The 24,878-nt window shown below is 39.2% G+C and overlaps 1 protein-coding gene and 1 non-coding gene across 2 annotated transcripts; both read right to left on the reverse strand.

The window, feature by feature from the left end:
- Positions 1-24,342, reverse strand: CCNB2 (cyclin B2). The gene is made up of 9 exons (XM_007958376.2): positions 24,319-24,342; positions 20,496-20,624; positions 20,286-20,399; positions 10,355-10,525; positions 10,094-10,252; positions 8,300-8,536; positions 7,842-7,982; positions 1,111-1,221; positions 1-111 (listed from the first exon to the last, which is right to left on the reverse strand). Exons 1-9 carry the CDS (start codon positions 24,340-24,342, stop codon positions 1-3), a joined length of 1,197 nt encoding a protein of 398 aa, XP_007956567.1.
- Positions 3,929-4,058, reverse strand: LOC122151888. Its single transcript, XR_006164327.1, has one exon. It is a non-coding gene; the product is annotated as a small nucleolar RNA SNORA11 (small nucleolar RNA).
- Positions 24,343-24,878: the final 536 nt, after the last annotated feature.

Raw genomic sequence — 24,878 nt, forward strand, 5'->3', positions numbered from 1 at the left:
CTAGGGCCTTCCCATGAGAGGTGAGGCAAGGTCTTTGATGGCTTTGGAGTTCAGCTGAGGAATCGTGCTGATCTTCATGAGTCTGCTACTTGCATACTTGTTCTTGATGGCCTGCAGAAGGCATTTGTGATTAAACACACCCTGCGCTCCGACTTACACCTCATTCCTATCTAACTGACAAATACCTAAGGGCTAGACCCCAGTCTCCAGATGGTAGGGTACCAGTGAGAACTCTGAAGTCACAACATATTGTTCCTGCATTTCTGTCCATACCTATTAATGAATAAGACTCATCTGGTAGCACAGGTGATGGGGGAACACATGACTTCAAGGACTCTCCTAAGCTACCAGAGAGATGAGAGATGTATTATCATACCAAAGTGCCATTTGGACAGAAAAGGCTAGCTGAGACTGGCAGCAATAATGGGCAATAATGGCAACTAGTACTTGGCAGATCCCAGACAACACCCTCAGTACTGAGAATACATGATGCTTCTACATTATGTGAAATCATGCTAAAGTCATATGTAAGAAAGCAAGTCATACTGAGACTCTTCTCTTGCCCTTTGTCGCCAGACTCTTTATTTGGTGCTACACAAGTGCAGGCCAAGCCCAAGTCTCTTCTGACTCCTGTATGTGGGCCACAGAGAGACAGATACCAGGCTTTAGGCTGCTTCCTAAAAGGGCTTCCTGTCCCTGTGTTCACCATGTTTGTTAATCAGATGTCTTTCAGTCCCAAAAGATCCTGGATAATGTTACCTGAATACTCAAGACTTCCACACAGCCGTTCAAGATGCCCTAGCTCTTCCTGATCACATGCCTACCAGCCTTCCTTGCCTGCTAGTATCCAGGCTGCTGGCATGAGAATGGAGCATATACACTGACTGGCTGACTACAAACCAGGCCCATCTACTTTGTTTCAAAGAAAGATAAAGTCTACTTTCAAAAGAATTTGGGCTCACCAATATGCTCTATCGCCTACTGTACCAGAAAAGTATAAACAATTTATACTAAACTGACTCCCACATAACCCGTAATATATTTACATGAAAGCACACACACAACCCATAGTCCAATGCTTTCCAGAGCTTAGGGAAAGCCAGTACTTACAATGAATTTTGTTAAGTTTTCATTTACTTTCACTACGTTTTTGGCCATGTGCTGCATGACTTCCAATACTTCATTCTCTTTATATCCAGTGTAATATTCCTGCTTTAAGCTCTAGAACACAAGGCAAAGAAAAGGATGATGTAAGTGAGCCATTGAGGGGCACCACAAAGCCTCTCCTCCTTAGAAGAGCACATTTTGCACATAAAGATGTTACTTATGTAAAAGTTGTAAAAGAATGTTCTTACCTCCCAGAAATCCAGTCATAGTTCTAACCACACTTAAGTATCAGCAAAGCTAATGCAGTCAGGTTTATTCTGGCCCTGAGACAGGGCTAAATTAAGATATTGTTAGGTCTAGGCTAAGTCAAGTGTCAATGGCACCCTCCCCACCCTTGCACAGGTATGTGTTGTTGTTGCTAGGTGTCATTGAGTTTTTTTGGACTCATGATGTCCCCATGTGACAGAGTAGAATTGCCCTATAGGGTTTTCTTGGTTATAATCTTTACAGGAGCAGATTGACAGGCCTTTCTCCCATGAAATCACTGGTACGAGGTTTGAACCAGCAAACTTTAGGTTAGCAGCTGATCACTTAACCATTGTGCTACCAGGGCTCCTTGCACAGGTATATACCGTACTTCAAGTAAGGCCTACCTTTATTTTTTAATTCTTAAAAAGAATTAAAATGGGACAGAGTAAAAACAAAACAAAACAACAAATGCCCCCTGCACAGTGTAGGCAAAGGCCTGGGCCCGGCCCACCTTGCATATCCCTCCATCAGAACCCTGCATGGCAGAGCTGTCAGTGAGCGCCAGACCCAGACTTCCACACTGTTGGTTAAGGCAAAAGGCTCAAAATGAAGAACTAAACTACCACAGGCAGCAATCTACCACATCCAGAAGAACTACGACTACCTAGACCTCTCTTCTTGGGCCCTGTGTAGTTAGGTACCAGAGATCAGGAAGAACCCTGAGAAGCCACTTCTTCCAGCCTGGTGACCTAGCCTCCTAAACAAGATTCCAGCAAAAGAACAGCTATTGACAGATAAGGCTTACTATGCATGAAGATACGTAATCTGACTTTATTTCAGAATTACATGACAAAATTTTCAAAGCTAAAATACATTCCTATGTACAGTAAAAACTTTGTGGAATTGAATAGGAAAATAAACCTCAATTTAATTTTAATCCTAAAGTAGTTTGAAAGGAAAAAAGAACTAAGCTGGTGTGAATACTGGAATAATGCACAACTACTGCTATTGTGATTCCGAGGAAGGTTGGGCAAACTACTTCCGTAGTGATACTGCCTCGGCAACCCAAGGAGGGGTTGCTATGAGTCGGGTCCAACTCGAAGGCACACAACAACAACAACAACTGCTATTGTGAAATCAATTCCCAGAAAACTGGGAGGCCTACTGTTAATAGGTTTTACGGCCCAAAGAAATGGGTTTAAGAGTAAAGTAATTGGGGAAAATGAGCCATCAGCATGAGGCCTATGTACGATCTGTCAGTGGCTTTTTTGCCTCAAACTTACTATTTTTTTTAATTTCAAATAAATTTTTTAATTTCAGAAAAATTGAAAGAATAAAACCATAAACATACATATAATGAATATGTCTGTCTTTCATGGAGATTCATCAATCAACATTTAAAAATTTTTTATTTTATTGTGGTCGAATATACATAACAAAACATTTTCCATTTCAGCTGTTGTTATGTATACAATTCAGTAACATCAATTACAATCACCATGCTGTATAACCATTACCACTATCCATTTCTAAATTTTTCCATCACCCTTAACAGAAATTTGGCACCCTTTAAGCAGTAACTCCCCATTTTCCACTCTCTCCCACCCCTAGAAACCACTACTATACAGTGGTCTCTATGCATTTGCTATTCTAGATATTTTATATACTTGGGAACATTTGTCCTTTTTGTGCCTGACTTATTTCACTCAGCATGTTTTCAAGCTTCATCCATGTCAAAGCATGTATCAGACTGCATTTCTCTTTATAATTCAGTGATATTCTATTAGATGTATAGACCTCATTTTGCTTATCCATTCATTTGTTGTTGTTCCCACCTTTTGGATGTTGTGAACAGTGCAATGAAAATTGGTATACAAGTGTCTGTCTGAGTTCCTGCCTTCAAGTCTTTTAGGTATATATCTAGAAATGGAATCGCTGAATCATATAGTAATTCTATGACTTTTGAGGACTGACAAATTGTTTTACAATAGTTAACATTTTGCTATTTTCTTTCTACATACATACACATACACATTTTTGCTGAACCATTTGAAAATGACATGCTCCTCCTAAATGTTTCAGCAAGTATTTTCCTACCTATCCACACCATTATCACATAAGAAAATTGTCAATAATTCCTTATCATTTAGTATCAATATTCAAATTTCCCCCAATTATTCCAAAAATGTCTTTTATAGATTTTTTTTTTTTTTTTCAATCCAGGGTATTCAAGGTACATGCAGTACTTCTGGTTGTTGTGTCTTTCTTTAGTCTCTTTTAATTTAAAATAATCTCTACTTTTTTAGCTCTGACACTGACTTTTCGATGCATACAAGCCAGTTACTTTGAAAATGTTCCATATTCTGGATATATCTGATTGTCTCCTGTCAACATTTTTTTTTTCTTGAAAAAAGAAGTTCAAAGCCATTATTGCTAAGATGGCCCATAAATGCCATGGACTGGGCAAGCTCTAGGTGGCAATCTCCCCAACTAAATACTACAGTCTTTCCTCCAATAGTGAACCCTCTCCTATTAGCATTACCCAGGAGCCACTTGGAGGTGGAGGGAAGACATGTGTAGGGTGTGCTTTGTTCACAGGAAAGCCATAAGTTGTGCCCCTTATCTCAACGAACCCAGATTCCTCTTAGGTGTGTTATAAACAGAGAAGCCACTCTTTAGGCACCCTGCTCTGAGCACACCCCAGTGTCAATCATTTTTAGCATGACTACTACATAGGTGAAAATGTATACTCCTTATTGCATTAGTAGACACATTAAGTCTGGTGATCCCACCACTGGTGATGCCTACCTTAATTATATAGTTAAGGAGGTCACTGCCAGATTTCTCCATTTTAAGGGTACAGTTTTCTTTGGAACTAGTATTTGTGGGGTGATATTTTGAGATTTGAATATTGTTCTCCAAAGTTATTTCACCTAATGATTTTGTTGTTGTTGTTAGGTTGTGCCTCATAACAACCCTGTGAACAGCAGAGCAGAACAAAACACTGCCCAGTCCTGCAGCATCCTCACCAGCATAGCCATGCTTGAGCCCATCCTCATAGCCACTGTGTCAACCCATCTCATGAAGTTTCTTCCTCCTTTTGGCTGACGTTCTACTTTACCAAGCATGATGTCTCTTCCAGGAACTAGTCTCTCCTGATGGTAATACATGAGATGAAGTCTCGCCATGCATGTTTCTAAGGAGCATTCTTGGCTGTATTTCTTCCAAAACAGGTGTTTGTTCTTCTGTCAAGCCATGGTATATTCAATATTCTTTGCCAAGATCATAATTCAAAGATATCAATTCTTCAGTCTTCCTTATTTGCTTTCCAGCTTTCACAGCCTTTGAGGCAACTGAAAATACTATGGCTTGGGTCAGGCACACCTTAGTGCTCAAAGTGACATCTTTGATTTTAGCATCCATTAGTGATCCTTGCTCGGGTCAATTATTACATTGGAAGTTAAAAAACAATGAGTTTCTATCATCATTTCTACTTTAATTTGCATTCTACTAAAAAAAAACTCAGTTTATTAAGGCATTAAAGACGTGGATTCTTCTTCTTTTTTTTTTAATGCATTAGAATGTATTGTGGTCATTATTCTTTTTGATACCCAAATTAAACAAACATGGCTAGTAAGAGCTCCTTCAAGCTATTTCCTGTGTCCTTTTTCTATGACCCCATTCATTAGTCTTTGAGAATTATTTGCTTTCTGGCACAAGTTGGACTTTCCCTGCTGTAGCCCTGTAATCAGCCATTTATCTAAGAAGCCCTAGTGCCTAGAGGATAACAGTGTTTAGTATCCAAGATCTAGGCACTAGGTATGTTCATTGTTACTGGGTTGTCATTGTTTCTAGATACTTCCATTATGAATTTACTGATAGTTCCAAATCATACTTAATATTATAGGGGTTTTTGTTTTCAGTTTTTTACAATGTTTTCTCTCTTTTATAGTGAAAATTTTAATGCTTAACACCTGGAATACATTTATTTGGTTTATCCTACAAGATACATAAAATAGTTTCAGAATTACAATGTCTTATTACTATTAGCAACAAACCTACTAAGTATACTTCAAATATCCTTATCATTTTGTTCCTTTGTTTTGTCCAACTTTGTTCCCACTAAGAATGCAATCTCAGAGTCAGGACACAAATAGGTATATGCACACCCATGTTCACTGCAGCACTACTCACAGTAGCGAAGAGATGGAAACAGTCTAAGTGCCCATCAACAGAGAAATGGATAACAAAACTGTGGTACATATGCACAATGGAATTCCATGTAACACTAAAGAATAATACAGAATTTGCAAAACACCACATAATGTGGATGAACTTGGAGGACATTATGCTAAATGAAATAAGTCAATCACAGAAGGACAAATATTACAGTCCACTATTCTAAAAAGGAAAGGTTTATATATAAAAGAAAACTTTGTTGATTACCAGGGATGGGGAGGGAAAAGCCCCAGATAGTTTATATATTTGTTGTTGTGTGTCGTCGAGTCGGACCCAACTCATAGCGACCCCTCCTTGGATTGCTGAGGCAGTATCACTATGGAAGTAAATTGCCCAACCTTCCATATATAAACCAAAAAACCCAAACTCACTGCTGTGGAGTCGATTTCGACTCATAGTGACCCCTCCTTGGGTTTCAAAGGTGGTGTCTCTGTGGAAGTAGATTGCCCAGTCTTTCTTCTGAGGAGTGGCTGGTGGGTTTGAACCACCATCCTTCTGATTAGCAGTCAAATGCGTTAGGCACTACACCACCAGAGCTTTTATATATATATACACACCAAAGATTATTAGTGGTTCCAGGGGTAGGAGGGAGGGAGGAAAGGGGAAGCTTTTGTTTATAGGGCATTGAGTTTATGCTAATGGTGGTGAAATATTTTGGAAAAGGATAACAATAATGGTGGTACAACATGAAAAATGTCATCAATGTCCCTGAGCTGTAAATGGGCAAGTTATATTGGTGAATGTCTTGTTGTGTATGTTATCATTACAAAAAAAAAAAAAAAAAAAAAAAAAAAGAAAGAATGCTATGTTCAAAAGTTATTTGAAAACAGGCATTCAAATACTTGTACAAAAGGTCACTCACTGCATGAAATATCCAGCATAGGTAAATCCATAGAGATAGAGGCAGACTGGTGGTTGTCAAGGGCCAGGGTGGCGGGTGGAATGGGGACTGACCACTTAATAGGTAAGAAGTTTCATTTTGAGGTAATGAAAATGTTTTGGTGTGAGACAGAGGTGGTGGTTATACAACATTGTGAATGTAATAAATACCACCCACTGAAATGATCACTTCAAAATGGTTAATTTTTATGTTATGCGAATTTCACCTCAATCAAAACAAAGGTATTTGAATTAATTCTTTCCTCCATGCTCTTTTACTGATTTGATAATTACTTTGTTTCTTTTTAATTCCATTTTCCGGTTTGCATAAAACATTTTATGCATTTTTATTGTTCAAAAGTCAAAACTATATAAAACGTTACAATCAGAAGCTCTGCTCCCATCCTCAGCCTTCTACCTTATGTCTACTTACCCACATATGTATCCATTTTCATTAATTTCTAGTTTATTTCCCCTTCTTTCTGACATAAAATGTAAAATGTTGTATATACTTGTGCAGGGAAAGGTTCCCACCATGGCCCCCTTGTAACCTTACATATAGCTATACAGGCAGCCCAGGCAAAGGCTTGAACTAGTTAACCTATCTTAGCAAAATACTTTTTAATCCTCAACAACCAACAGAGGATGCTGGGAGGAGCTGCCTCAAACCATCTCCTTCTTTCCTTCCTTCCTCTTGTCCCCTGGGAGGCTGTTATGACATAGTTTCTCATCATCCCCTGGGTTATGATGAAACTGCCTGCTCCACCCTTTTCATAACTGCGGAACATAAAACCACTTCCCACCAATCACTCTGTGGGAGAAAGATGAGGCAGTCTGCTTCTGTAAAGATTTGCAGCCTTGGAAACCCTATGGGGCAATTCTACTCTGACCTTTAGGGTCACTATGAGTCCAAATTGACTCGTTGGCAGTGAGTTTGGCAGCAGTTGAGTTGGCTTCTCAACAAGAGAATATCCCACAACTTGCATTACAGTGCCCTGGTCCCCCCCTTTTTTTCACTTGATCCTCTTTGGTGTGAGACAAAGACCCAGGGAGCAGGCATCTTATCTACCGTAGCAGTGGTTCACTGTGTCTTTATGGGCCAGATAAGTCAGGCTTTGGCCTTGTCTTGCTTGTGTGCTTATGACTTTCACTTAACAAAGTAAACTGGAAACCACACCATTTCAGTGCATTTGTGTACCATGGTATACTCAACTTTTGTAGAAGGACATTTGGATTCTTCTAAGAAACTTTCTTTTAAGGCTTTGGACAACTGCTTCAAGGATAGCATTATGGAAAGGCTACATCCTTTCATATCAAGAGGACCTAAACTATAACCTAACTGATTTCTTCTTAAATGCACCACTCACCCATTTTCCTTGGTCTAGAACCTTCTGAGACAAGCAGGAAGCGGCTGCTGCTACCTTAGAAGGGTGATAATGCACCATGTCATAGTCAATAAGAGTCAGCTCCATCAAATATTTGGCTAAAGTGTGCTGTTCAACATCAACCTATGAAAGAATAGCAAATGACAGTAAGAATCACAACTGTTATAAATATCTTGCAAAATTCTGGGTGAAGGTCTAGGAACTCAAATCTTCTTACTCCACTTATCCTCACAAGAACTGCTCTATTGCACAGTATATTACAGATACAGAGCGTGAGGTCTTTTTTCTTAAGAAGTGATGAAACAAGCATTAGGACTTACCTAACAGATGCCTCCTATAAGTTCATAAGGTTCCTTTTAATCAAGAGTATGTAGATCAATGTTTCTGAGGGAGACCTCAAACAGCAAAATAAAGTCTCCCACAAAGTTAGAAGCACTTACCTCCCCAGCTTTCGACGCCCGTCTCAAGAAGTGTAGGGGCAAGGGTCGACCCAACTCAAATTTCAATTCTTTCAAAATTAGAGTTTCCATTTCTCGGATTTGGGAACTGGTATATGCATTGTCTGTGATATAAACGAAGTCTTCAATATTTGGAGAAAACATCTCCTCATACTTGGAAGCCAAGAGCAGAGCTGTAATCCCAACCAGTTGAAGCTTCTTACGAGAGACTGGCTGAATCTAATTGAAGCAAAACTATGTCAAAAGTCATATCTAACAAGTAGGTTGCTTCTTTGGGTAGAGCATGGTGAGAGGAAACTAAGTCCTAGAGAACTGCATTTCATCCCTGCTCATGCCCCTCTTAAGGGCAAAAGAGACCTAAATGTTAAGTACCACCACCTATATGGCAACTGTCTTTCAATGATTAAGTACTATGCTATGTGCCCAGCACTGTGCTAAGACTCTAGCACATTATCTCCTCAGATCCTCATAAAAATCCTAGCAAGTATGTGTTTTTATTTCCATTTAAAGTAGATGGTCTAAGGAGAGATTCTGAAGCTAGCCAAGATCACTCAGTTATTGAGTAGGGTATGACTAGGTATGAATCCAAGCCTGACAACAAAACTCCTAGTCACTGCTCCTCCCCCATCATGCAGACTTGAGTGTTTATGGCATCCCTGGATTGGTACTCTAAGTGGTCTGAATGGAAATAAAGCGAAGCAAAAAAGCAGAAATGTAATGGCTTCCTAGTGGCAGAGAAGGGGGCGGCTCAAACTTTTCCTTAATCCTCACCAAAAGTACATTTATTCAGCTTGAAGATTCTTTCAATAATGCTTCGGAGTCAGGGCATATCTCGGTCTAGGGAATAACTGTTTTGCTTAATATTTTTATTTAACTGGGCTTTGCTTTTTTCTTGCTTCAACACTCATTATTGAAAATCTACCTAAAATATTGCCATGCTTTCCTGCCCTATGAGGAATATAAACTGAAAACCACTGAAGCTATGATTGTTTAGGATTTTGCAGTACTTCAGGGTCATTATTATAAACATAATTACGATATTACTGTATTGTTTGGGTAGAATTTGTACTTAATCTGAACCCACATCACAAATGTTGATTTTAAATAAATCCTTATCTGTGGTTTATCTCTGGCCTCTCTTCTGACTGGTCAGTGTCTGTGTCTTAATGGTTGATAAATATCTTGAAGAGCACTTCATTTCTTAGCTTATTTTCTCACATTCCTCTTCATTGCCTCACATTCTCAGTTCACTACACATACTTTCTCTTATTTATTTACTTTTAATTCTGCCTCCTCCCTCTTACTTCTAAAGGTATTCAATGTCAGAGCTGGCTGGAGTCTTTGAGGTTATCTAGTCATACTCCTCATTTTCTAGAGAGAAATTTAATACCAAAGAGTACCAAACTCTGGAAACTGTGCAAGTAGGCCTAGAAAACCAGGGTCCAAAGGCACCACAAGCTTCAGAGTGATTTTCAGACTATCTGATGGTATATTGTCTGTGTTTGATGAATGATTGTGCCAATGCAGTTATGTCCCCCTGAGCACTTTTTAGCAGGTTGCACCACTCAAAAGATACAAAGCATCAGTCAGCTTCACCAAAGATAAAGCTTGACACGTTTGCTTTACTTCCCTTTTTAGCACCTGAAGTTCTTAGGCTTCTCCTAAAATGGCTTTAGGTCTTTCCCTCAGATGAACCACATCTTAGCTTTCTATCCCCAAAGCATAAAAGCAATGTTTGATGAGCTGTTGGTGTGAAATTTCTGAACCCCCAATTACCTGTAAAAAGCGATCCATAATAGCAACACACATATACAGTGTTTCCTGCAAAAGTCTAAACTTGGAGTGGACTTGCACCAGCCAGTCCACCAAGATGGCACGCATCCGTCCATTGATATCACTTCCATCTAAAAAACGTGGGTGTATGGATTGCAGAACCTGTTGGTGGAATTGCAATTTTAAAAAGCTGAGCTCATTTTCCTTCCAGGTTTATGGGAAACTCCATGTTGCTGGTACAACCAAAACACAAGGCCTGCTCACCTCAAGCTGTCTTAGATACTGATAGATGTCCTTAACGTAGTCACTGCAGAGTTGAGGGTTCTCCCAGTCTTCGTTATCAATATCCTCAATTTTGCAAAGCAAAGCATCCGAGAAAGCTTGGCACAAATTCTCTTCCTTCATGGAGACATCCTCATGTGTGGAAGATGGACCCTATGCCAACAAATTAAAGCACATGACTTACTACCACCTTAGAAGTAGCCTTAATGACAAAATATGTATGCAGCCAAATGGCTTAAAGATCAATATCACATGCGTTTTTGTAATATGTTAAAGCCTAAACAAATTTCAAAGTTCAAAAAGATATAGTTCGTTGTTGTTGTTGTTAGGTACCATGAAGTTGACTCCAACTCACAGCGACCCTATGTACAACAAAACAAAACACTGCTTGGTCCTACCTCACAATCCTTGCCATACCCAAACCCATCATTGCAGCCACTGTGTCAATACATCTCTTTGAGGGCCTTCCCCTTTTTCCCTGACCCTCCACTTTACCAAGCATGATATCCTTCTCCAGGGAACAGTCCCTTCTGACAACATGACCAAAGTAGGTAAGATGAAATCTGCCCATTCTCGCTTCCAAGGAGCATTCCGGCTACACTTCTTCCAGGACAGATGTTAGTTCTTCTGGTGTTTCATGGTACTTTCAGTATTATTTGTCAACATCACAATTCAAAAGCATCAACTCTTCTTCAACCTTCCTTATTTATTGTCCAGCTTTCACATGCAAATGAGGCTATTAAAAATATCATGACTTTGGTTACATGCACCTGAGTCTTCAAAAAGATATCTTTGCTCTTCAGCACTTTAAAGAGGTCTTTTGCAGCAGATTTGCCCAGTGTAATAATACATCGTCTGATTTCTTAACTGTTGCTTCCATTGTTGTTGATTGTAGAATTGAGTAATATGAAATCTTTGACAATTTTGATTTTTTCTCCATTTATTGTGATGCTGCTTATTGGTCTAGTTGTGAGGATTTTGTTTTCTTTATGTTGAGGTATAAGATATAGTAGATGACGTTTTTAAAGAAATATTCCTCTAATCTCACTCTAGGAGCTTTGGGTGGCACAAACAGTTGTGTTCAACTACTAGATGAAAGGTTGGTGGTTCCAATCCAGAGGTGCCTCGGAAAACAGGGCTGGCAACGTGCTTCTAAAAGGTCACACCTTGAAAACACTACGGAGCAGTTCTACTCAACACACGTGGAGTCACCATGCACTGGAATCATCACAAAGGCAACTAACAACAACTGTACTCTACATAAAAACCTAAGTCCTCACAATGGCCTACAGATGCTGCATGATCTGCTCCCTAGCCCCTCCTTGTCCTCTGAACCATCTCCTACTCCTCCCCTTGGCTTGCCACTCCAGCCTGCTGAGCTTCTGCCTCCCCTGCTACCTCTAATGGGAATGCTCTTGCCCCCATATCCACATGGGTACATTCTCACCACCTTCAAGTTTTGCCAAATGTTATCTTCTCAATGAGGTCTATCCAGAAAACCTGCCCCCCCATTCCACTTCCCTTTCATACACATATGTCGAATCTTTCTTATTGTTTTTTTCCCATAGAATATATAATCTTCTAACATACTATAGAATTATATATTATGCTCATTGTTTATTTTCTATCTACCTGTGCTCAAATGTTCCCTAAATGAGCATTTATTTATTTTAATTGGTTTGGTCCCCTAAGGTTATCTCAAATACCTATTATAATCCCTGACACAGAGTAGGTACTGAACAAATATTTATTAAATGAAAGAAATTTAGCTATGTGCGTTCAGAGATTACTGAAACTGATCATTCTCTTCAGCAGTAGTCTCTTCTACAAGTGTAACATTTTCCTCTGTTCAACTAATTTATTCTAATTTGAGAAACTAGCAACTGAGAAGTAGAATAGCATACTCCAGTCTATGAATAAGATAGGAGGAGGAATCAAAGACTGAGCAAGTGTACAACCCATTATTTTATTTTATTATGCTTACTGGGTAATTTTTATAAAAATCACACAAATTAAAAATTCATAAATCAGTTAAAACAAGTACTAAGTATTGAGGAATAAGTAAAATATTACTCTTAAAAAGATTAATGAGTACTTCTCAAAGTGAAACCTAATAGGACTGCTTGACCATAAAGAATATGTATTAATGTAATAACATACAAAACTCATAGAGAAGGCTGCATAATAAAACATACACATAATTTAAATATGCATTAAAAAGATGAATAGCTATTTTAAAACATAGATGAAAAGGGGGCAGGGAGATTAATGGAAGTGAAACAACTAGAACAGAAATAATGAGAATGTTGACACAATGTGAAGAATTTAACCAATGTCACTAATCATTATGTGTAGAAACTAGGGAATGGGAACAGGTTTTGCTGTGCATATTTCCACCAAAAAATAGAATGTTTAAAAAATTTCCTAGACCTACTCAGTAGCAGAAAAATTTGTCATATAAGTAGAGAAAAATTAGTCAATAGAAACAGGAAAAAATCTCCACTTAAGCTCTATGATTACAGTTTCCAGTGTTAGACAAGAAAAAAAAATTTTTTTAAAGTAATTCAAAACGTGCTCTTCCCCCTGAAATCAGTGGTCTTAAACTGACAGAAGGCTGGGTGAGCAAATGGTCTGCAGGCCATTTATTCAAGAATTTGAGAACCTCAAGGGGCTAGAATCAGTGAAAGAGCTACATTGGAATCTGGAGAGAAACCTAGATGAGGTTCCCCAGAGGGAAAAGACCTGAAAGAAGATGAGGCAACAAAAGGAAAGCCCCATGCAAAGTGCCAGGAGAAGCAACGTAATACAGTAATTAGGAGAACTGCAGGTTGATTTGGTTTGATGGAAGCATAGCAAGGTTAAGTGTGAGAAGGTGGGCTGGAAAAGTGATCAAGAACTGCACTAGAATTTGGATTTTATCCAAAGGTAAAGTGAAACCAATGAAGGACTTTTGCAAACATGAATGGAATCAGATGTGCATTTTAAGAAGCTGATGGAGTTTCAGTTTCAGAGCTCCTTTTCAAGGATAAGCATTACCTTCCTCCCCAGGATAGGAGGTCATCCTGGTTTAAAGAAGTAAACATTATTGGTACACCTCTGGAAAAGCTCCTTCCTTCCAGTTGTGAATATTTATCACTGCTCTGTTCAAAAGTGAACCAGAGTTTAGCCATATCCGAAAGCCTCCAGGATGACACAAAGATATTTGTTCTGGCTTTTAACTTGCAATTTCTTGAAAACAATTCCATGTCAATTCTGACATAGCTGAACTATTCTAAGACTATCTCTAAGGTTCTATTAATCTGTTCAGACAGTTGCCAGAGCCCTATGGGACCAACCATGTAATCTTCTGTCCAATGTCTGCTACATGCAAGGTTAATAAACCGCACCAAGTAGTTAACTGTTACAAATTTTATTTTTAAAATCATGGTGAAAATATACATAACAAAATATTTGCCATCTTAACAATTTCAACATGTACAATTCATTGTCAAACTTGTGAAGGACAGAAGTGGTCTAAGAATAAAAACCTTCAAGCTAGATTAACAAATGAACAATGTTGGGTATCGGAGATGAACAAAAAGAGCAGAAACAACGACCCCCAAAAAACCCACTGCTATCAAGTCAATTCTGACTCACAGTAACCCTACAGTACAGAGTAGAAATGTCCCACAAGGTTTCCAAGGCTGTAAATCTTTACAGAAGGAAACTGACACATCTTTCTCTCATGGAGCAGTTGGTGGGTTTGAACAACCAGTCTTCTGGTTGGCAGCCGAATGCCTTAACCACTGTACCACCAGGGCGCTAAGACACAATGAGAATATGAAATTTTGCCTAATTTGGTAAGGTCCTTTTTGGTGAGGAGCTGAGTGGAGGGTGAGTAAAGGCTGGACAATCTACTTCTGTAGAGATACTACCACCCTGGAAATCCAAGGAGGGGTCAACTATGAGTTGGAATTGACTCGATGGCAGTGAGTTTTATAAAGGTATTTACACGAGTTTTGATAAAACATTGAATACTTTCATTTACCAAATGTATGATAGATTAGTAATGTCAATAAAGTACAAAAGGAAAGGACCCTAGAAAAACTTCTAAGACAATTCATTATTTGTACTAATAAATGAGTACATGTGGATACATTGTTGTTGTTAGTTGCTGTGGAGTTGGCTCCAATGAGAGACAACCTCATCCACAACAGAGCAAAGATATACATAGAGAGAGATAGGTACACACAAAAATCTAGAAAGGTAAAGCCAGTTACCCGATTAAAACTGAAAAGCAAACCCATTGCCATTGATTCCATTCTAATAGCGATTCTATAGGACAGGAGTTCTGGTGGTGTAGTGCCTAATGCATATGACTGCTAACCAGAAGGCGGGCAGTTCAAACCCACCAGCCACTCTTTGGAAGGAAGATTGGGCAATATACTTCCATAGAGATATTGCCTCAGAAACCCAAAGAGGGGTCACTATGAGTCAGAACGAACTCGACAGCAGTGAGTTTGGTATGGTATGGTATAGGACACAGTAGAACTGCCCCAGAGGGTTTCAAGGCTGTAAATCTTTATGGAAGCAGATTGCCATATCTTCCTCCCACAAGAGTGGCTGGTGCGTTCCAACTGCTGACCTTTTGGTTAGCAGCTGAGCACTTTAACCACTGTGCTGCCACGGCTTCTTGTTACTCGATTAGCTTTAGGGAATGGAATTTTGGAAGTAGAAGGGCAGTCTGAGTAGTCTCTGGACTTCTATATTATTTTGCTTTTTTATGACTATATATTTCTTGTGTAATTAAAAAACACTTTTTTAAAAAATAAAAAAATATAGAGCTGTGCTTATTTGCCTTTTATATATAGTTTTTGCATTAGGAAAAGTTAGGCCAAAAAACATTCATGTACTTGAATAATGACTATCACTGACTTTGGTGTTTAAATCACCTATAACCCTCAAAATTCATCAGATTGTTTAGCCACTATGACCTAGTACATTTCCTAGGCTCATGTCTGTCTCTATACTGGGATGTTATAACTCACCCTTTTACTCCTTCGGTCCCCAACTTGACTGGGGCTATTTGAAGACAGAATAGGTGGTTTATTCAACTTATTTTCTCAGAGCCCGCAAACAAGTGGTCAGTAAAAAGTGTTCTTCTTCCTTTCAAAATTCATTCGTGAGTCAGCAAAACCAATTTGTTTTCTTCAAAAATTGCAGGAAATAAGCATCTGAGTCTCACCCAAAGCCTTTGGTGATTCAGTTTCTTCATCCTCTGCAAAGGAAGAAACCTGCCTTCTAGTTTCGCAGGGAGGACAGTGTGATTTCAGTTAGAAACTTTGGAATGTATGCTTTCATGGATACATGTTATAAGCTATCCAGAGCTTAATATTATTGGAAACTGTTGTGCATTTCCACAGCTCTAGGGATTGGCTATAGAAGGAACAGCAATAGCTCTGCAGACAATTGTTGGGTGTGGTGGAGTCAGTTTCGACTCATGGTGACCCCACATATGACAGTAGAACTGCCCCATTTGGTTTTCTTAGCTGTAATCTTTATAAAAACACATTGCCAGGTTTTTCTCCTGCAGAGCATCTGGGTAGGTTCCTACCAACAACCTCAGTTAGCAGCTGAGCACTTAACAGTTGCACTACACTACCAGGGTTCCTTTTTGCAGACAAAACAGGTAACAAAGTAAAAGCTAAGAGGGCTCACCTCAGTGACCAGCAGACAGACAAGCAGAGAGATTTACCTGTTAGGAGAGGGCTTTATCTAAGCTGTGGATTTAATGGCCTTTTCTGTACTATGTTCCTCAGGGAGAAGTATATTTGAATTGCAAATAACTGTTGCTCATTAATCCCTTATGTATTCTAAAACTTAGAACATCCAATGAAATGATTTTTATATGAACTGAGTTTGAAAAAAAAAAAAAATCGTGGTCGTTGAGTTGATTCTGACTCATAGAGATCCTATAAGGACAGAGCAGAACTGCCCCATAGGATTTCCAAGCCTATAAATCTTTATAGAAGCTGACTGCCTCATTTTGTCCACAGAGTGGCTGGTGGGTTTGAACTGCCAATCTTTTAGTTAGTAGCTGAGCACATGAGCACTGTGCTACGAGGGCCATAATTCTCTATCTGTAATACTGTGGCCTAAGTCATGAGTCTTACATGAGTTTGAGTTTCAGTTTTATAAGGAATCTAGAGAAAAAGGAGTCAGCCAAGAAGATGTGGAGTAAAGGGAACCCAGAAAAGAATGGAGTTGTGGAGATCATAGCAGTAAACAATTTTTCTTTTATTTTTCCATTACGCTTTTTGGTTCTTTGTTTATTATTAGTAGTATTTTATTTTTTCCTTCCTCTCTGATTCTAATAGTAATATGTACCTACAGCAAGAAGTATGAAAATGTTAAGGAAGAAAATAAAAATTAATCTTAAGCCCAACACAAACTTAAAAATAACTAATATTCTGCATATACATGCACAATTTTAAAGCAAATCTGTATATATTGTGTTGCAACTTGATTTTTCCACCTCCTAAAACAGGCATTCCCACATCTTTAAATATTCTATGAAAATATATTTGTGGTTGTATAGTATTTTATTAAGTGGATTTAACTGATCTCCTATTATATGACATTTCTCTGCTACATAAGACTTATTACAGCACTATTTAAAAGTCCTTGACCTTTTAAATATCTTTCAAATAAGGTATCTCTGATCATTTTCTGAGGATACATTTTAAAAACAGATTTTTTTGAGTATGAAGAATAACCATTTGAAACATAATGCCAAATTATCCTGAAACAAACAATCACCCATATAAAATGGAGCACATGGTCAAGAGATCAAGATCTAAAAATCTGCCTTTGGCTTTGTTATTTATGAGGTCAGTGGAAACCTTCAAGGGAAGGTTCCCTCTTAAAGGAAGGTTAATCTTGAGCCAGCACAGTTATTTGTTCCAAACTTTCATTCTTGATTTGAAGATTTTTTTTTTTCCTTTCTGTCTTATAAGCAGCAGCTTGCTTTTAGCCATCACCTCTACATAGAAGGCTCCCTCGTATGCCCCTCTCACTCTGATGTCACTGGCACATTTCTAGTTGCATTTTCAAGTGACTATTCCTCTGTTACCTCAACAAATCTAAGCCAAACAGTATACCTTCCCCAAAACTACCTTACTCTGCTGACTTCCTCTATTTTTCAATATTTTCCTTAAATCATTTCTCAAATATACAAGTGCTTAAGGGTCTCACTCCTATACCCCATTCAACATACCCAAATTATTCTTTCTAAATACATAGGATGATGTCCCTGAGGAGTTCTGGTTTAACTTAATACTGTATTTACAGTCAATGTTATTCTTAGCATACCACAGAGATACAGACATAAGGGTAAGCATATAGACACAGGGATAAGTGCTGAGGGGAAGGCTGGGGTAGTTTAGACTCTTATCATCTTGTGAGGACAATTGTAATACCTCCTACTTTACCTCCCTCTTCCATGGATACTCTACATGGCTTTCATTTCTCCCCTTCTCAAAACTCTTCACCAGTTTTTCACCTCACTGCCTGTCTTAGTCATCTAGTGCTGCTATAAGAGAAATATCACAAGTGGGTGACTTTAACAAACAGAAATTTATTTTCTGATTGTTTAGGAGGCTAGAAGTCTGAAATCAGGGTGCTAGCTGTGGGGGAGGGCTTTCTCTCTCACATTGCTCTGGGGGAAGGTCCTTATCTCTTTTCCTTGGCTCCTCTGTGATATTCATGTGGCATGGCATCTACCACAATCTCTGCTCTTTTTCTGTCTCAAAGGTGATAATTAGCTTAAAATACACCCTCTCTGATAGGTCTCTTAATATAACAAAGAAAATCCATACCCAAATGGATTATAGCCACAGATATAGGGGTTAGGATTTACAACACATATTTTACAAGGTACAATTCAATACATAACACTGCCTAAGAGGATAAAATCCAAATTCCAAGGTCTTCAAGTCCAGCTGTAACCTTTTCCCAACTTTATATTCTTCTTCCTCACACAGACCTTCTGAACCAATTCAGACAGGCAGCCTCTGCCCAAAGAACATGATTATAGGCCTATTTCCACTATAGTGCCTTTATTTTTGTTGTTGCTTTGCTCTCCTTTTTGGCATCATCCTTAAAATCCCATTTATACCATGGCATTTCTCCAGATCACTCTGTCCCTTGGTGTTCTCTCTCTCCTACAGGTGCATTTTCCAAAGGGTATCACTTAGGTCTGTCTCAGTCATTTGACATCCATCCAAGGGGATTCTAGCAGCATTCTCTAGGATTGCTAATTTAACTTCCAGGTATATATGCCCTCTTCTAGATAAGTCTTTCAAAGATAAGCAATCTCTTACTCAACCTTTCCTAAATATATTCCAATGTTTCATATTTAAAATTTTCATACATACTAATATGTGTGTGTGTGTGTGTGTGTATGGGGGAGTTCCAGTTAGATGGCGGAATAGGCAGAAAGACTGCACAGACCCTCTCCAACAAAGAAAAGGGGAACCAATTAACACAGATATGGAAGATAATCCTGGACCCCTGAGCCTTGAAGGGAAGGATATAGAAGTAGACTAAACTCCAACTAGTAGAAGAATTTTCATGAAAACACCAAAAAAAGGGACATACGGAGCTGTGGTCTGGCAGTGATCTTGATGGCACAGACAGCTTGGATATTGCCGAGTTGTGGTAGGACCTAAGAATTAACCTAAAAATTGGCCCCGCTACCCAGGGACTGCACAGGAGGACTGCTCTGATGGCTGGTGAATAAAAGGGGAAGCAGCAAAGAGGATGGTGGGCGGAGCTGTGGACTTCTGTCAGCCATTTTGAATGTTTACAAGCAGTTTGACCATTTTGGATATTTAAAGTGACAGCATTCTCCCAGATTCCAGGGACTTAAGAACAGGGGAACTTAAGGACTGGGAACCACAAGGACATTCCGGATGCCAAGGACTGGAAAGGTGTGACATTCCCTTGTTATTCTTATACCCCACACCCTTGTAGTGAACAGAGGTGCGGCCATCCCACACTTCCACCCACCTTCTGGGCCGGCAGGAATTCCATCCCAGTCTGTGTGCTTGGACAGAGCCTGGGCACCCTGCCATGCCTCCAATTTTTTTTTTTTTAGTTTGTTTTTGTCTGTTTTAAAATTATTAGTAGTAGTATTATTATTAGAGCTCTGGTAGTGTAGTGCCTAAGGCACTTGACTGCTAACCAGAAGGCTGGCAGTTCAAACCCACCAGCCACTCTTCGAAAGGAAGGGCAATCTACTTCCATAGTGATACTGCCTCAGAAACCCAAGGAGGGGTCACTGTGAGTTGGGTCCAACTCCATGGCACATAACAACAACATATATATATATAGCTATTGTTACATTCTTAGCACCTACAATAGTGCCTGTATCATAGTAATTGTCAGGTATTTTATGAATAAATGTACATAGGAGCTTGAACATGATGGATGGTGAACAAGCCAATGGGCCCATTAGTATTCTAATTCCTACCGAGCTAACCAGTCACAAAGGCTACAATTTTCACAGACTACAAAAATCACAGAATTTTGGCATAACCTTATTTTTACATGAGTTTACTCTCAGAATTGTGAGTTTCCAACATTTTCGTAGGCCAAGTTCATCCTTATAGTGGATTATTTTAATAAAGCCCACCTAATCGCACTCTGAGAACTCTAAATTTATGTGTATATTAAGGTAATTAACTTTGTTATTCAAAGTTATAACATTAAATTAAAGTGCCACTGCATACATAAAGAGATCTATGTATTCATTTCCTACACTTTTGCTTCAAAGTAGAATGTTCTTCAAAAGTTGTACTGATGACAAAGGCATTCTTACAGGCTAAAAACTGGCCACTTTAAAAGGTATGTTAGTAAATTCAGAACTTCCTACCTTTGGAGCCAACACTTCCATCTGTACTGGTTTCACAGAAGCAGTTGGTTTTAGTTGTTTCTTGACATTTGTTGTTTTGGTGGTTAGAACAGGTACTTTGGTGTTCTGAGATTTCTAAAAAAAGAAATGTGAGTAGAGCAAGCCAGTGAGTTTTGCTCCAGTGCTATACAGATTCAGCACCCACATGCACACAATCTGCATGGTAGTTACCTTTGCTACTTGTGCTGCTCTGGTTGTAACTCTATTTCCAATTTCTTCTAAAACTCCCCGTCTGACAGTCACATGACTCTTAGTTTTAGAATTAATTTCTTTGTCAACATTTTCCAAATCACTGCACACCTAAAAAAGAAAAAAAATAATGTAGAGTTTAGATCATTTGCAATACTTTGCTAACGTCAGATACCCAAATTCACAATTGTTTGGGGAAAGGTGAATATGATCACATTTACTTGAGAGAGAAAGGCACACATTAGGCCTAAAAATGCTTTGTGTGATTGATAACATCACTCTAAGTTAGGCAAATCACTTGTCTACTTCATCTATAGTAAAGGTTTTCCCACTAACCTTCCAAAGGTATTTTGAGTATTCATGAGGACTGATAAGAAACTTTAAAACTTCATAGAAAAATGGTTATTTTCCACATAGCACCAAGTCACTTATTAGAGATTCCTTTAAATTTAAGGCAATCCTTTATAGAGATGGATAACAAGCGCAATTGTTGTTGTTATTTGCTATCGAGTTGGCCCCGACTCATAGCGACCCCACCTTGGGTTTCCGAGGCAGTGTCACTACGGAAGTAGGATTGCCCAACCTTCCTTCCGAGGAGTGGCTGGTGGATTTGAGCCGCCAGCCTTCTGGTTAGCAGTCAAGTGCCTTAGGCATTATGCTACCAGAGCTCCTAACAAGTGCAATTAGGACAAAACATTAAAAAGCTATAATAGGCTTGGTTGTTTAAAATCTAGATATTTAAAACCTAAACTAGCTTTGATTTTTATGCCATTCTAGAAAGAGTTTTCTTAGACATGATTTTTTAGAGACACAGTCTTTTTAAATGAACCTGCCATAGAGCAATCTCTTACATTAAGGGTACTTGTTTTTGTTGTTAGGTTTCACCGAGTTGGCTCCAACTCATAGCAGCCCTATATATAACAGAATAAAATACTGCCAGTGATGCACCATCCTCATGATCTTTGCTATGCTTGAGCCTGCTCTTGCAGCCACTGTGTCAATCCATCACTTTGAGGATATTCCTCTTCTTTACAGAACCTCTATTTTACCAAGCATGATGTCCTTTTCCCAGTACTGGTCCCTCCTGATAATATGTCCAAAACGTGAGAGGAAGTCTCACCATCCTCACTTCTAAGGAGTATTCTAGCTGTACTTCTTCCCAGACAGATTTGTTTGTTTTTCTGGTAGTCCATGGTATATTCAATATTCTTAGCCAATATCATAATTCAAAGGCATCAATTTTTCTTTGGTTTACCTTATTTACTATTCAGCTTTTGCATGCATTTGAGGCTACTGAAAATACCATGGCTTGGGTCAGGCACCCCTTAGTCCTCAAAGTGACATCTTTGCTTTTTAACAGTTTAAATAGGTCTTTTGTAGTAGATTTGCCCAATGCAATATGTCATTTGATTTCTTGACTGCTGCTTTCATGGGCGCTAATTGTGCATCCAGGGAAAATGAAATCCTTGACAACTTCAATCTTTTCTCCATTTATCATGCTGCTGCTTATTAGTCCTGTTGTGAGGATTTTTGTTTAATGTTTCAATCCATACTGAAGGCTGTAGTGTTTGATCTTCATCAGTAAGTGCTTCAAGTCCTCTTCATTTTCAGCAAGCAAAGTCACATCATCTGCATATGGCAGGTTGTTAATCAGTCTTCCTCCAATGCTGATACTGTGTTCTTCTTCATATAGTCCAGCTTCTCAGATTATTTGCTCAGCATACAGATTGAATAAATATGATGAAAGGATACAACCCTGAATTAATCCCTTGTTCTATTTGAACAACTGCCTCTTGGTCTAGGTTCATATTCCATATGAGCTCAATGAAGTGTTATGGAATTCCCATTCTTCACAATGTTATCCATAATTTGTTATGATTCACACAGTCAAATGCCTTTGCACAGTCAATAAAACCCAGGTAAACATCTTTTTAGTATTTTCTGTTTTCAACCAATGATACCCCTCATTTCACATCCTCTTCTGAATCCCACTTGAATTTCTGTCAGTTCCCTGTCAATGGACTGCTGCAACCACTTTTTAATATCTTCAGCAAAATTTGACTGTATATCATATTAATGATACTGTTTGATAATCCACATTCTGTTGGATCATTTTTCCATGGAATGGGCACAAATATGGGTCTCTTCCAGTTGGCTGGCCATGTAGGTATCTTTCAAATTTCTTGGCATGGACGAGTGAGTACTTCTAGAATTGCATCCTAAGTGTACTTGGGAAATAATTTTCTTGGGAAAGAGTTTTAGTTCTTAAATATGGGGAAAGTTGGAATTTTAGGAAAGAAAAAGCATAGTGCCTAAGGCACGTGACTGCTAACCAGAAGGCTGGTGGTTCAAACCCACCCACCACTCCTCAGAAGGAAGATGCGGCAATCTACTTCCGTAGTGATAACTGTCTCAGAAACCCAGGAAGGGGTTGCTATGAGTCGGGTCCTTCTCAATGGCATATAACAACAAACAACAATTTGCTTTAGACAGATTATGCTTAGCAACACAACTTGCTAGGAAAAGTAATTCATACAAAAAGTTTATGTAATTGAACATTTCATAAGAAAAGAAGAACATATTCTATACTAAGAGTTGTTGGGTCCTAACCCTACAAAACTCAACAAATTGTCAGCAGGGGACTGAGTGGACCTACCAGGATAGACAGAGGGGCAGGGGAAAACTTTTTTGAATAGAAATAATATGACTATTAAAGAATTCTATGAGATAGATTAGAAAGAAATTATTCATCAGTTTGAATCAGATCCACAAAGAGGTATGAATTAAATACTCAATGTCTTCAATCTATTAGGATTCTTATCAAGCACACTATGCGATATTTCCAGCAGCAATTGCCTGTTTTTTTTTTTTTTTAAATGTTTGAAAGTTTAATGGTTGTGAGTTGAAGCCTGGTAATATAATTAAGTTTAAATTCATCTGGAAAGAAAAGTTGGCAGCTCTTCACCAGCCTTTTAGCCAGAACTATGGAACTCAGGTGTGTCAGGGCCATCCTGCTTTCAGCAGAACAAAAGCAGGTTCAGACAGCACTCAAGCCCACAGGAAATATATCCACAACATCATGACATGTTGATTTTTTGCAAAGGTGAAATAAATTAATTTGAACTCTTTTCTCTCAGGCTGCCATACTGGTCCAAATTATATGCAAAATCTATTACATTTGAGTAAAAAATAATTTTCTTAAAAGGACACACCCAAACATTAGTGCACTTTAGCCAGGAAGATTTAATGTGCAGAAATAAAGGGGAAACACAGAGCAAAATATGAAAAGAAAAAAAAAAAAAAGGCCTTGGCTGTTGATTAATGAAATATTCAGAACACTTTACTAACTATGGAATTTCTTCCAGTCCTTCTCCTCCCATCCTCCACAACAGATTCCTTAGTTGGTCGACTTACGAGAAAAAGGGAAAGAAATTACCAAAATTTGCATTTGGATAGCACTCTTACAACAAACAGCACCTGAGGATCGCTCGGTGTGCACTGGCTGAGAGACTCACTAGACAGGCACCACCCTCAACGCCCTTTCCTACACCTCTTCCACCCTAGGGCAGGGAAAGGGGTGGAAAAGGGAAAGGTGAGTCGGAGACCGGCCGGAGGTGGGGAGAGGCTGGCCAGAGAAGGCCTGCTGCAGGGGCAGGGACGCGAGGAAAACCTGGAGACAGGAAGAAGGGAAAAGCAGCGCCGGTTTGGAAGACGAGGGTAGTAGCTGGAGAAAAGTGAGAGGAACTTGAGGGACGTGCGGGGCAGAAGCCCCCATCCATGTGAGGGGGTCGCAGGGCCCACTCACCGTCGGGCGTCGGAGCAGCGCCATTAGGGACCGGGAAAGCAAGAATGACAGCCCGGCCCAGGAGGGAACGCGGACTGGAGGGGAGAACACAAGCTTCCACCGCGCTGTTAGGTCTGTTCTCTGGACCCGCACTGCTGGCAATCGTCCGCGAAGTCGCCTGTTGAAGAATTCAAATGCCGCGCCGCTCGCGCCCCTATTGGGCAGCCTTACGTACGGCGCATCCTTTTATTGGCTAATGAGCAGGCTTTGGCACACTCTGATTGGCTGTATTTCCCCTGACCCGTTTGGTTGCCATAACAACTGCTTTTTTCCAACCTACTATCTTTAAAAAAAAAAAAATCTTGGCCTTTAAGAAAAAATGGAATGTATTGTTGGGAAGGTAGACATAGGATGCTTTCCCCGAATTTTGACATGCCCTTGCCTATAGATAAGGAACTCTGGTGGCATAGTACCTAAGGCATTTGACTTCTAACCAGGTTGGTGGTTCAAACCCACCAGCCACTCCGCGGAAGGAAGACTGGGCGATTTACTTACGAAAAGATTTACCGCCTCAGAAACCC

This window comes from Orycteropus afer, unplaced genomic scaffold (genome assembly GCF_000298275.1).
Source record: "Orycteropus afer afer isolate SDZICR_OR568_19922 unplaced genomic scaffold, OryAfe1.0 scaffold00015, whole genome shotgun sequence".
NCBI classification, from domain to species: domain Eukaryota; kingdom Metazoa; phylum Chordata; class Mammalia; order Tubulidentata; family Orycteropodidae; genus Orycteropus; species Orycteropus afer.

Coding starts and splice junctions, on each gene's coding strand:
- CCNB2 (XM_007958376.2), bottom strand. CDS start 24,342: ATGGCGCTGCTCCGACGCCCGACG. Junction 20,400..20,495: donor GAGCAGCACAAGTAGCAAAG/GTAACTACCATG, acceptor TTCTTTTTTTAG/AAATCTCAGAACACCAAAGT. Junction 10,253..10,354: donor AGTATCTAAGACAGCTTGAG/GTGAGCAGGCCT, acceptor TTCCACCAACAG/GTTCTGCAATCCATACACCC.